Source organism: Curcuma longa, chromosome 11 (genome assembly GCF_044706935.1).
Source record: "Curcuma longa cultivar G26 ecotype Majalengka, Jawa Barat chromosome 11, ITB_CL_G26_1.1, whole genome shotgun sequence".
NCBI lineage: Eukaryota > Viridiplantae > Streptophyta > Magnoliopsida > Zingiberales > Zingiberaceae > Curcuma > Curcuma longa.
Window position 1 is genome coordinate 3,556,941 of NC_133871.1, and position 13,303 is coordinate 3,570,243.

A 13,303-nucleotide genomic window follows, 5' to 3' on the forward strand; every position below is an offset into this window, starting at 1 on the left:
TGACAACCCTAGATTAGATGTCACGAGTAGGGTTGCAAATTAGAATTTATATATCGAAAACCCACGATGAATTCAAATAAATGAAGTATAGGGGCCTCGAGTCGTGTTTTTCCAAGGACTAGTAGAAAAGGGTTTAATCAAGCTTGTGTGTCGTTTCGTTTTGGGTTTTCTTGTAAAAATGGGGGTTTTGATATTTTTGAAATGAAATAAAAATGCCAAATGCAATGAATCATCCCTTCCTTCTCAATCTCCTCCTTGCCGTCACACAAAGCCTGATAGAATATCAGAAATTCCAGAGAAACAACTCTAAATCTTGGCTCAGCTTGCTCGGAATCAGCTCCATTCGATGCTGTATCAGAAACTCTCCGAACCAGCGCCGAACAGAGCCATTCCCGATTTTGAGAATCCAGCCGACTTTCTCCAAATTACTTGCAATGCGATGATCGGAAACCTTCTAGGACCTTTGGAGAACCCCTCCTCACGACCTTGAATGCTCCGATTGATAAAAACTTGAAGAACCCAGCTGAAAACACCGCGCGGAACCGAGCTCTGGCGAGACCCTCACCAGTGCTCACGATCGCGATTTACACCAAACCGAGGTTGTAGATTGCCTCCTGGAATCCGGAAGTTGATTGGGAAGGGAAAAATCCGGAGTTCTGGCCGCGCGAGAGCGCTGAAAAACGGGAAAAACGCAACGAAGAGGACGGCGCTACAGTGTTCGCGTCAAATGCTACAGTATTCTTTCTCGCTAAAGCTAGGTTTCGGTGGTTTGAATTGAACCGGGTTCTTTTACTGTTTGGCGCCGGTTCAGCTTGGTTTAGCGCCGGTTCAGCTTGGTTCAGCCCTAATTAGCCCCTGATTCAGCCCAATTTCGCTCCGATTCGGCTCTAATTCACATGGGTTCAACTCACATCAACATGAATCTTGATCATGAAGTCTCAGTCCATAGAATTGATTAATTTTGGTTGGACTCGGACTCAATTTGGCTCGATCTTGGTTCCACTTGAGTCCTACAAAGAGTTAAATTCAATTAATTCAAAATTAACCATCAAAATCACAGAAATTATGATCAATCATCTAATTATACCACATACCACAAACGCAATCAAATCATATCCATTAAGCATTTAATTTTCATGAAAGAACCCAAATTGAATCAATAAAATACAATAGAACCCTAGCTTATCACTCATCTAGCTATGTAGAGATTCAAAAAACTTATAAGCTTATGGATTTTGATCAATCTCTTTTTATTTTGTTATGTCCTTGCAATTTATGTTGTTTTTAGTGGATTGCATGGCTAAATCCATATCTGATCCGAGGAGAAGGAACACCAGTACTTTTTTCCATTTATTGGAGATAAGGATTACTCATTCTAGTACTATTGTTTGCTCATTTATTGTTCAGTCAGATTATTCAATATTCCCCTTCTCCCTGAAATTGCTGGATGAGAATACAGTCAAATGTTGTCCTCTGATCATTTATTTGAAGAACCATGGCCTCCACGAAGACAAAAACAATTGATGTGTTTCTTTGAGATGGTATTGGTAACTATATTACTCTTGTTTTTGACATTCCCACTACAGACTTATAGGCAATAAGTGTTTCTGTGATAGCTTGATTGATTCTTCAGTTTTAGTAGTAGAAAAATTGCCCTTGCATGGGCCATCCTCCAAGTCATTTATTTTTCTCCTAAGAACATGTTTTAGTGAGAACTAAACTAATTGGAGGCTATCAGGCCATATGGACTTCATATTTTACTTTGTGTAGTTTGGTGGAACCATCAAGGTTTTAGTTCATTGACATTAATGCTCAAAATGTTATATGTTATATGTGGTAGCTATAATGAATAAATTAAGGCATGCTATGCGAATTGCAATTCTAAAACATGTGTATTACTTTGAAACAGTTTAATATATACACTCTTCTTCTAGGAATAAATCCTATCTAGATTGGACATGTTTGAAGAAGTGGTTCCTTTCCTTTATATTAAAATAGCAAAATAGCAGTTCTTGTTATTTTAAATCTTATCCAAAGTTTTGTTCTTGTTATTTTTAGTATTATCCAGGCTTGTTAACTTGTTTGATATGCATGATGCTGAATTTTCCAATCTGCACATGTTTACTATGCATTGGTAGTTTCATACTTCTATCTCGCTGTTCCTGCAGACTGTCTTCTTTTGTTGGTTTGCATTGTCTGGATGGCTGTTCAGATTTTTTATCCTTGCTACATGGGTCTTACCATTTGCTGCTCCTCTTCTGATGGGAACACTTGCTAACAATTTTGCTATTCAGGTAATTTCCAATGCATTAAATGTTTGATGTTTCTTTTATATGTTAATTATCCTCCATTTAGTCTCAAGTAACTGTGCATTTCTCATATTCAGTTTCTTAACAGTCATTGATAGAGCATATAGATGCTTTTTGAGTATGTTGACCACTTACAACAAAAGTTTGTGCGTGGGAAGGGACCAATCTTTACATTTATATTGTTACAATTTCCTCTCACATATAGGCAAGCGGACTTACTGATCCAAGTCCAACATGTGGACCTTAATTGGGGATAATGTTGTTTTAAAATTGAATATTGTTGCTTAAAACATCATAATTATTCTAACACCATGATAAATATGCTGATCTTTGCCCCAAAAGGTTGAATTTTTAGGAACAGAATACAGAATAAGTATATGTTTTGTTGTTACTAATTAAAGTGCAAAATGTAGTGAAGTCTTATTTTCACTGAAGTGGAATTGATTAAAGCGAGAGCCTGTATCTTTTATGATCTTTTCGGTTGTCTTTTTCTAGCAGGTCTGTTCTGTCAGTTTTTCCTTGGTTGTTAAGTGAAGAGAAGAATATGAGTAGTTATTTACTTATCTGCAGGGATAGCCTTTTCATTGTTATACAAGTATTTTTAATTTGTATTGCTTCATTTAGGATCTCATAATTTGATATGTTTTAACTTCTGTATTCAAACATCCATTAGTGACTTCCATATATGCACCTTGAGATTTCTCCTTGTTCTTGAAATCAAGTTGCACTGAAATAATAAATTTGAAAATGATAACACCAAGCACACAGTGTCAACTGGATCTGGTCTTGTGTAATAACTCCATTAGTCTCCCTGTTTCATCATCATCATCATCATCATGTGTAATAGCCTTGCTTGTACCTCTGCAGCAGCTCCTGCGTCTTGGCGTTCCTGAAGGCACAGCAAGTCATGGCGTAGGCCACAAGCAGAGCAAACAGCGACACCACCAGCACCACGTCCGCCCTCCTCCACTCCTTCCTCAGGGTGGCGATGAGGCCGGCTTTGCAGGCGGCGCAGGAGTAGCAGAGCACCGCCTGGTCGTTGCTCCACAGAAAGCAATCGATGTGCGACGAGGCGGACGTGGGGTCGATCCACACCGTCGGGCTCACAAACGTGTACCCGCACTGAGTCGGGGGCTTGCAGCAGCCAGACTGCCGGTAGAAAAATAATTAATTAATTACTAGATGATCACCAAATTCATATTCTTCGTGATTCTGGAATTACTCTCACTCACTTGCAATGGCGTGATTCTGGAATTGAAGAACTGCTGCGCCGAGTTGTACGTCCGGTTCATGTCCGCGCACATCGACGTCGACCCACTCAAGCACTCCTTGATCCGCTCCCACCGCCGCCGCCCCTCCACCCGCCGCCGGAGCCACCCGGAGGAGTCCTCCACCCGGTACTCCGCAAATGCGCGTCCCGGCGCCGGCCGCGCAGGAGCGCCGTCCGCCGTCACCGCGAAGACGAACGCCGCGAGGCCCGCGAGCGCCAGGAGCAGCGCGAGCGTGGTCACCAGGGAGCAGAGGAGGAGGGAGGTGGCGCGGCGGAGGGTGGCAGCGACGGCGGCGGCCGAGGAGAGGAGGAGGGAGACGCCGAGGGCGCTGAGGGGCCACTGGAGGAGCGGGGCGCAGGAGTCGGCTGGCTGGGTGGCAAGCCACACGCCGGCGGCGAGGATGGGGACGGACAGCAGCGAGGCGGCTAAGGTGACGCCGGCGGTGAAGGCGTCGCTAGCCACCATGATTAAAGAGGAAGAGAAGATGCTTAATTTGTTGCTTTGATCTATCAGATTCGCATGTGCATGCGCCATTGTTGCTTCGATCTACTGATAAAGAAGAACCAGAGAATCTTTGCTTTATTCCTTTCTTTCTTGCTTCAGAATCTAAATCTTTGCTTTTTGTTATTGTTTAATATTATTTCCTGCATAACTTTGATATCACAGATAACAACCATTCCTCCTAAAAGATACCACCTATGTTATATACTAGAACTAAAGCAAGGGTTCATGGCGAACTTCCACTCTGAACAATACGTGTGCTTTATTGTTCAAGCATCGTAACCAACTGTATTTTCTTGATTTACCTCCTCACAGATGATCGTGGAGCCGACCGTATGGGGCCGCTAAGGTGGCGGATCTGCACCTATTTGTAAATTACAGCACAAGAAAAGGCAGAATAGAACTAAAACAGCTACCGCCATGCACAAAATAATGAGAAAGCAGATGGTAATTAAACTGATAAAAAATGATAATCCCAGTAGCCACATCTCTGGGGATGATCGGTTAGCGCTTCCCACAAAAAGTTTCCCACCGACCACCAGGGTAAATCAGGAAGCGCAAACGGCGGTGTTACAAAGGCGATGTAAAAGAAAGAGTTTAGGCTTATGCCAATCCAGATGCCCAACATCCTTTGATTGCGTTCCCCATTTGGAGAAAAATTCTTGCAAATACGCCGTAGTTGGGAATCCGAACCGCGGGTCCCAATAAAAGCTAAGTATACAACCCGGATGTCCTAAGAACCGTTGCACCATTGCCCCGGGGACGAGAGAGTGGGATGATGATCAAAATTTCAACTATGAAAAACCACCCTTTCATTTATTACAATTAAATGCACCAGCATTCATATTAATGCAAAAGGCAACAATTTTTTGCATACGACATTAAGCATCCTGACTTGCCACTGTAATTGACACAGATATACATCCACCATAGCTCTACGCTGATGATTGAATAACTGATGCATTCAAAAGGCTTCTTTAATTACCAAGATGATCATCCTCTTATAAACTAATTGCAGATTTATAAATTTTATAGAAGCAATTATACAATCAAAGCATATACGTTTTATGAAAATCTAAAACCAAGAACCATCTGAAAAGTATACTCACCATCAACTAAAAGAATGTCATCAACTTCAACATCATTAACAAAATCATCAAAGTTTACACTGACAGTATCTGCTGAACTGACTCCTTTTTTGATAGTAAAATTGAACTCTTGACCTTCGGTCAACAAGATAGGGTCTAATGATATAGCTCAATTGTTATGCATTGTAATTGCTTTTAATTGGGAGGAAACCTCCTTTCTCCTTAAAAAGATAAATCAAGCATTTCTTCAGTGGATGCCATTTTAAAGGTGAGAACCAAATAAGAAAGCAGAACCAGTATAACATGTCAGTGCTAGAAGAACCATGTCATAATGCACGTCAGGCAAAGGAAGAAGTTTTCATTGATAAGTTAATAAATCAGAACACTCAAAATCACATGGCTATTAATATTCTGAAGTTTTTTGTGTTCTCAGCAAACAATGAAATTCATCACAAACATTCCCTGTTGAATGCTTGCAGGTATTCTGTTAAGAATAATATACACCTTATCTATTATGTTGGCAAATAATTGAAGGCATCATACTGAAGGGTATTCACTTAAATAACATGAAGAATTGAAGGAAGAGTCCTGAAGAGAAAAGGAATTTCTATTTATCTTAGCATAGATTTAAGATTTTAATTCACATGCTCTGGTGTAACTTCTTGATCCAGTGGGCACTAAGAAAGCTTAACAGCAGATCTACTTCAAACAAACAAAAAACAAATGAACAGTCTTATATACCAGGGAAAAAGAAACCCACAAATTTTAGATCAATCTTTGGAATGCTGTGACAAAAGATCAGGAAGGCAACATTCATTGTCATTAATCATTTATCTTGTTACAAAATATCTAATGTAAAAACAAGAAACAAAGAATAGGTTTAACTTTTCAGTACTAACATTAGTAAGACTGCAAATTATAAACTGAAACACCATTTTTTCAAAAAAGAAAATTAGAGAATTGCTTATCTAAGAGACACTTGAGCATTATAAATATGCAGCCATTTGGCACTCAGTAAATTGAAGTTACTTCAACTCTCGATTACTTTCACTTTGAGGAAAACATATGAGCCAGCAACTGTTTGGTATGTTATTTTCCAGATTTTTGTTTTTAAGGAAAAAAGAACTTAAATCGAAAGAAAAGTAAAACAAATTTGTCATCAATTTTTTGACTTCTTCAAACAATAAGATTAACTTTTAACATAGAAGATGCTCAATCTTCCACAAAAGCAAGAAAAAGAACTACTATTAAATATATTGAAAATGAAAATAGAGAACTTGTCTCAGGATGCCAGAAATCCTTATGCACCTATTAATAATTAAAACTCGATATTAGGTAATACCGAATTAGCCTTGTAGGCATATGATTGAATGATGAAAGTCATCCTGTTCTATGTTTGTAGTTTGACTTTTTGAGTACAATGAATGCATGCAATTTCAAACAAATATTGAGCCCTTAGAATATTTGTTGATTGCAAGATTACCTTCAGTTATACAATGCTAGTTAGCAAATATCATGAACCAAAAATTTCAAATCGGAATACAAGATAAATAGACAAGAGGAGTAACTGCATCTTCTGCCAACATATAATAAGTCAAATCCCAAGAAGAATGGATACAAACAATATCAAGAATTTTAGAAATGCACCTTGCTAAGTCAATGCTAACAACTAAGTGATGTTCACAAGAGGCACATACCTTATCTAGCATTATGGAAATATTGTTGCCCTTGGACTGAGCGTTGTATTCTTTTACAAGTCAATAACCTTCTGATGTGATTCATGATCTCCAGATTAAGCTTTGCAACATTCATTCCTGCCTCTGCCAGTTTTCATATCATCTCACGAGGGACCAATCGTGCAAACTATCTTTGTTTTCCTTTCAGGATTTAAGACTGCAACTGCCTCCCTCTCATTTACCGTGTCTGGCTGAAGCTCACAACAGTAATTCCTTTAGTTAAGGTTCAGAGAGAAGGTACCACATCATATAATTGCCATAAGTTAAGGTTAATGTTAGTTTGTCCCATGAATTGACCTCAACTTTATTTTTTTCACGTGAGTTTAAAATCCAAATCCTACAACAGAAACCCAATGGCATATGGGAATTTTTATCAGAAATGAATCACTTAAATGTAGGGCTGAAGCTCACAAGACTTCCTTCAGTTAAGGTTCAGAGAGAAGGTACATATCATATAATTGCCGTTAAGGTTAATGTTAGTTTGGCCAATGAATTTATTTCAACTTCATTATTTCACGTGAATTAAAAATCCAAATCCAACAACAGCAACAGTATGAAGTATGGGAAATTGTAGCAGAAATGAATCACTTAAGTATAGGGGCTAAACTCACTTGAAATTGTGCACTAGCATTTTCAAGCCAGGATGGTCACAGAGACATTTGTATAAAAACCCAATAGAATACAAACAAACAATTTGATTAAACCTTACCAGTAAATACAAAATGGAACCAGACAACCAAATGTCACACTTAAATTTGCATCCTTAGCTCACTAACATTGAAAAATCGAACTCTGAATGCAAAATATTCCTATTTCAAAGATTAATGTCAGTCCAGCTCACCGGGTTGATAGGACTATCAGGAACTCCAGAATATTGAGCGTCTCCGCCCCTTTCCGCTATAAACATCGATCTCACAGCAACCTGCCAGGGCCTCAATATCCATCTCCTTACAAAAGAAATCCGGATCCTGGCGACACGACGCGAAGAGGCCAGGCGGGAACTCTCCGGCATTCTCGGAACCGCCATGGCGCCGATCTCCACCACAAATCGCCATGGAAGAAAAGAGCAGATAAGGAAAAAGCAGCAGCTACTGAAGTCCGTAAGCAAGGAGAAGCGTCTGTAGCTATGCAAATATAGATTTTCTCTGGGGCGATTGGATCAAACTCCGCGAGTTATAGCGAGGGACGAGCGGCCTCGCAGTCGCAGCGTGTGGAACAGGTGAATCGTCGGAGAGAAAGACACTGAACTTTGAAGTCGCTGGATTATTAAAATTTCCTGGATTATTATATAAAAAAAATGTTCGATCCGGTGAAATCGAAAATAGAAGTTTATTTACTCAAAAATAAGCAAATTGAGCTTATCGGGTTCGAATAAATTAAGGAAATTGATCGAGTTGACCCGATTTTAATTTATTGGTTGGATCAGATCGACGCTGGACTATTTCAAAAACTCTCCCTTATTTTGTTTTCTTTCATGATTTTAATCACACAACGAAGTTGAGATATAATCAAAATCTATATTAAAAATACTTAAAAAATTATAAATTTATAAGATAACAGATTGATATGAGACCTTTTAAATATAATTTAAAAAAATAAAATCACAAAGATTTAAATCCAAAATAGATAATATTATACTGTAAAAATATATATGTAGATTCTATCATACCTTAACAGTGATATCCAAATATAATCCGTTGGTACCGTTAGAAAGAACTCCCAATGATTCTTTATTTGAAAAATAAATTATATTAAAAAAATTAAAAAATGTACAATATCATACCATTCAATTCTCACGTAAAATATTATCATGATATTGAACCACTCTCCAGTATCCATCTTCACTATCCAAATTTATCAAGTGGACTGGTAAGACCAAACCTAATGAAAAAAAACACATGAAGAGGCAATAAATAAAACCAATATGCATTTTTTACCTTTAAAATAATTAATCGAATCAATATCTTTCTTCACTTCATGTAAGTCACCGCTCTTGAGGAAACTGTTCTATTTCCCGACCCTGCAAAAGTGCAATGTGTGAAGAAGAAAAAAAAAAAAAAAAAAAAATCAAATGAAACCTTTAGCTCTACAAATACATGACATAAGGAGTGTCGAGCGAAAAGAGATCACCATGCCAAAACTCATGCCATTTTAAATTACATGAATTGTAAGATCATGCCTCAATCTTCTTGTAAATTGCATATACAAAACACTTTGGTGCGAAGAACATTTCAAATGAAGGACATGCCTTCTTTTATAGCATCGTGACAACTATTTCTCCTCGATTTCTATGTCAATAATGTCCTGCTCTGATGCTTTAGAGGAAGAACTCCAACGACCGCTTGAGGAGTTGTCTTTAGGCTGCCATACAATGTTGCCACAGCCTGTGCAACGAATCATCTGGAATCGGGAGCCCATGAACTTCCTCTTGCAAGCAGGACATGTACCCTGGAAGGGGAAACAACTTATTATGACCGTAATTCTTAGTAGAAGTGCAGTAAAAATAAGGGTGGAATCGCTTCATAACAATAGTATGTCGATCATAAGTCAATTATACATGGGTTCGAGAATTCACAAGCCTTTTCCTTTTAAGGCAGAATGTTATTTAAATCAAATAATGAATTTCAGAAATTCCTTCGTGGTGAAAAAATGTATGGACTAAATTATGCAACAGATTAACAAATCCAAATTGTTGCAGTATCAGTCATGTTCTTATATTGCCCATGATTATCGTCATATAGTCGACACATGCTACATGAATTATGATGCATTTATATAGCCAATCACAAGCTCTGGATCATTACAAATATCTTTAGCTTGACTGATGAGAAAGTAAAATATTGAGAGTTGCTCAGTTCATGGCAATACATCAAAACATACATCACCTTATTTAAATAAGATAAGCTACCACAGTCAAAGACAATGTTCTAGTTAAAGACCAGTTCCTTCCAACTGAAGGTAAATATCCATTTCAGTTTCATTCAGTTGGAGATTGCCCATTTCTCATTATGAGTCAAGAAATGGGGTACATCTAATTTCATTATAACAAGAGGGATGATTTCGGATTGACTCCTGAAGTTTGACCCCCAATATAAGTTCGCTGTAGTAATTTAAAAAGACAAGAACAAGAATCTCAACTTAACCCTGGGTGTTTATTGTTGCTTCTACTTCGTACAAATTACCCTGAGTTAATAATGAACATTTTGATGGTCAGGAACAATTTAATTGAGTCATTGAAAACTGACACACATTTCATTCGCTGAAGTGTGTTCTACTTCATGTTGGGTCAATCTTTAGGAGCTGTTTGAGATTTGCATGTAATGAAAATTACATATAAAACATTGAGCAAAAGTTCATCTAGAATCACTAAGAGAACTAAACGACCAGATCCAGTTGACACTGTGTGCTTGGTGTTATCATTTTCAAATTTATTATTTCAGTGCAACTTGATTTCAAGAACAAGGAGAAATCTCAAGGTGCATATATGGAAGTCACTAATGGATGTTTGAATACAGAAGTTAAAACATATCAAATTATGAGATCTTAAATGAAGCAATACAAATTAAAAATACTTGTATAACAATGAAAAGGCAATCCCTGCAGATAAGTAAATAACTACTCATATTCTTCTCTTCACTTAACAACCAAGGAAAAACTGACAGAACAGACCTGCTAGAAAAAGACAACCGAAAAGATCATAAAAGATACAGGCTCTCGCTTCAATCAATTCCACTTCAGTGAAAATAAGACTTCACTACATTTTGCACTTTAATTAGTAACAACAAAACATATACTTATTCTGTATTCTGTTCCTAAAAATTCAACCTTTTGGGGCACAGATCAGCATATTTATCATGGTGCTAGAATAATTATGATGTTTTAAGCAACAATATTCAATTTTAAAACAACATTATCCCCAATTAAGGTCCACATGTTGGACTTGGATCAGTAAGTCCACTTGCCTATATGTGAGAGGAAATTGTAACAATATAAATGTAAAGATTGGTCCCTTCCCATGCACAAACTGTTGTTGTAAGTGGTCAACATACTCAAAAAGCATCTATATGTTCTATCAATGACTGTTAAGAAACTGAATATGAGAAATGCACAGTTACTTAAAACTAAATGGAGGATAATTAACATATAAAAGAAACATCAAACATTTAATGCATTGGAAATTACCTGAATAGCAAAATTGTTAGCAAGTGTTCCCATGAGAAGAGGAGCAGCAAATGGTAAGATCCATGTAGCAAGGATAAAAAATCTGAACAGCCATCCAGACAATGCAAACCAACAAAAGAAGACAGTCTGCAGGAACAGCAAGATAAAAGTATGAAACTACCAATGCATAGTAAACATGTGCAGATTGGAAAATTCAGCATCATGCAAATCAAACAAGTTAACAAGCCTGGATAATACTAAAAATAACAAGAACAAAACTTTGGATAAGATTTAAAATAACAAGAACTGCTATTTTAATATAAAGGAAAGGAACCACTTCTTCAAACATGTCCAATCTATATAGGATTTATTCCTAGAAGAAGAGTGTATACATTAGACTGTTTCAAAGTAATACACATGTTTTAGAATTGCAATTCGCATAGCATGCCTTAATTTATTCATTATAGCTACCACATATAACATTTTGAGCATTAATGTCAATGAACTAAAACCTTGATGGTTCCACCAAACTACACAAAGTAAAATATGAAGTCCATTTGGCCTGATAGCCCCCAATTAGTTTAGTTCTCACTAAAACATGTTCTTAGGAGAAAAATCAATGACTTGGAGGATGGCCCATGCAAGGGCAATTTTTCTACTACTAAAACTGAAGAATCAATCAAGCTATCACAGAAACACTTATTGCCTATAAGTCTGTAGTGGGAATGTCAAAAACAAGAGTAATATAGTTACCAATACCATCTCAAAGAAACACATCAATTGTTTTTGTCTTCGTGGAGGCCATGGTTCTTCAAATAAATGATCAGAGGACAACATTTGACTGTATTCTCATCCAGCAATTCCAGGGAGAAGGGGAATATTGAATAATCTGACTGAACAATAAATGAGCAAACAATAGTACTAGAATGAGTAATCCTTATCTCCAATAAATGGAAAAAAGTACTGGTGTTCCTTCTCCTCGGATCAGATATGGATTTAGCCATGCAATCCACTAAAACAACATAAATTGCAAGGACATAACAAAAGAAAAAAGAGATTGATCAAAATCCATAAGCTTATAAGTTTTTTGAATCTCTACATAGCTAGATGTAGAACAAACATTATTTTAGTCAAAAATTGGCTTAAAATAATGTTATAAAGTATCTAATAAATATCCTAACTAATTAATATATAGAAAACGTAGGGAGGCAAGTTGGCAGACCAGGAAGGAACCAACAAGTTTTGAGAAGCTGAATGATCAGATAATGATCAGTCAACCACATAAAAAAGGTACGGCTAGCACCTAGTTTGGGATCAGAAAGCTAACTGCTTAATCAAAAGTCATAAATAGAGCAAAGAAAGAAAACCAGAAGCATTAGATTATTTATCGAGCGTGCTCCATGCGTGTATCTGCATATAAATAGCTAGAATGCTTAGTCCTTCAACAAGAACAGCCAAGAAGTAGAGTCAAATTTACCAAATTGTAAACATAGCGAACACCAATTTTCAAATAAAACTAGATGATCACAATGATCCAAGATGGATACTCAACCGTAAAAATACCAAACACCAAGAAATAGCGAAAAGAATTGAGGATCAAGAATAAATGAACTCACAGCAAGTCCTCTTCCAAGTGGTGTTTGCAGAAACTCATTGAGCTCTCTCCTGTACTGCAAGAAAGAACAAAAAAGGAACAAAATACGAAGAATTACGAGGGGAAATAGATGGCAAAAAAAGATGCCGGACCGCAAGCGAAATCGGAGAACACGAACCCTAGGCCAATTTCTAGAGAAGTCCACGGAGAATGACCTCCACCGCCGCCCAATACCCAGCTCCTGATCGATCTCCCGTGCGCGTGCGACAGCTGCGCGGGTAGCGGAGTCGAATCGGCGAGAGAGTGAATATTGACGGTCGAGACGTTCGGCGGTGCGTCGAGCCTCCGAAGCAAGCTGCTCGATCCCATTGTTGGCGCTCCGCCACGCGTCCCGCAGGACCTCGCCGGAGGCCACTCGCTGGGCGAAGGAATTGAGGTCGCTACGGCGGAAGGCTAGGACGCGAGGGGAGGAGCAACGGGAGGCCAGGAAGGGCTTTGCTGCGGCTCCTACCGCAGTACCGAACGTGGGGCGGGCCCAATGGAACCCTGCAGTCGCCATGGACACGGTGAGCAAAGGAGCCGCAAATGAAGGGCAACAATCGTGCGCGTAGAGTGTTCGAGGGTTTGTTAAAGGAGAGAAATC

At 38.2% G+C, this 13,303-nt stretch overlaps 2 protein-coding genes across 2 annotated transcripts; both read right to left on the minus strand.

Moving 5' to 3' along the window:
• Positions 1-3,143: 3,143 nt before the first annotated feature.
• Positions 3,144-4,080, minus strand: LOC141842367 (protein TORNADO 2-like). Its single transcript, XM_074730578.1, has 2 exons — positions 3,542-4,080; positions 3,144-3,458 (listed from the first exon to the last, which is right to left on the minus strand). The coding sequence occupies exons 1-2, from the start codon at positions 4,043-4,045 to the stop codon at positions 3,144-3,146; spliced, it is 819 nt and encodes a 272-aa protein (XP_074586679.1). The 5' UTR covers positions 4,046-4,080.
• A 4,884-nt stretch (positions 4,081-8,964) lies between these two features.
• On the minus strand, positions 8,965-13,254 carry LOC141840753 (uncharacterized). The gene is made up of 4 exons (XM_074728816.1): positions 12,839-13,254; positions 12,683-12,736; positions 11,088-11,213; positions 8,965-9,353 (listed from the first exon to the last, which is right to left on the minus strand). Exons 1-4 carry the CDS (start codon positions 13,217-13,219, stop codon positions 9,177-9,179), a joined length of 738 nt encoding a protein of 245 aa, XP_074584917.1. The 5' UTR covers positions 13,220-13,254; the 3' UTR covers positions 8,965-9,176.
• Between the last annotated feature and the right edge of the window lie 49 nt (positions 13,255-13,303).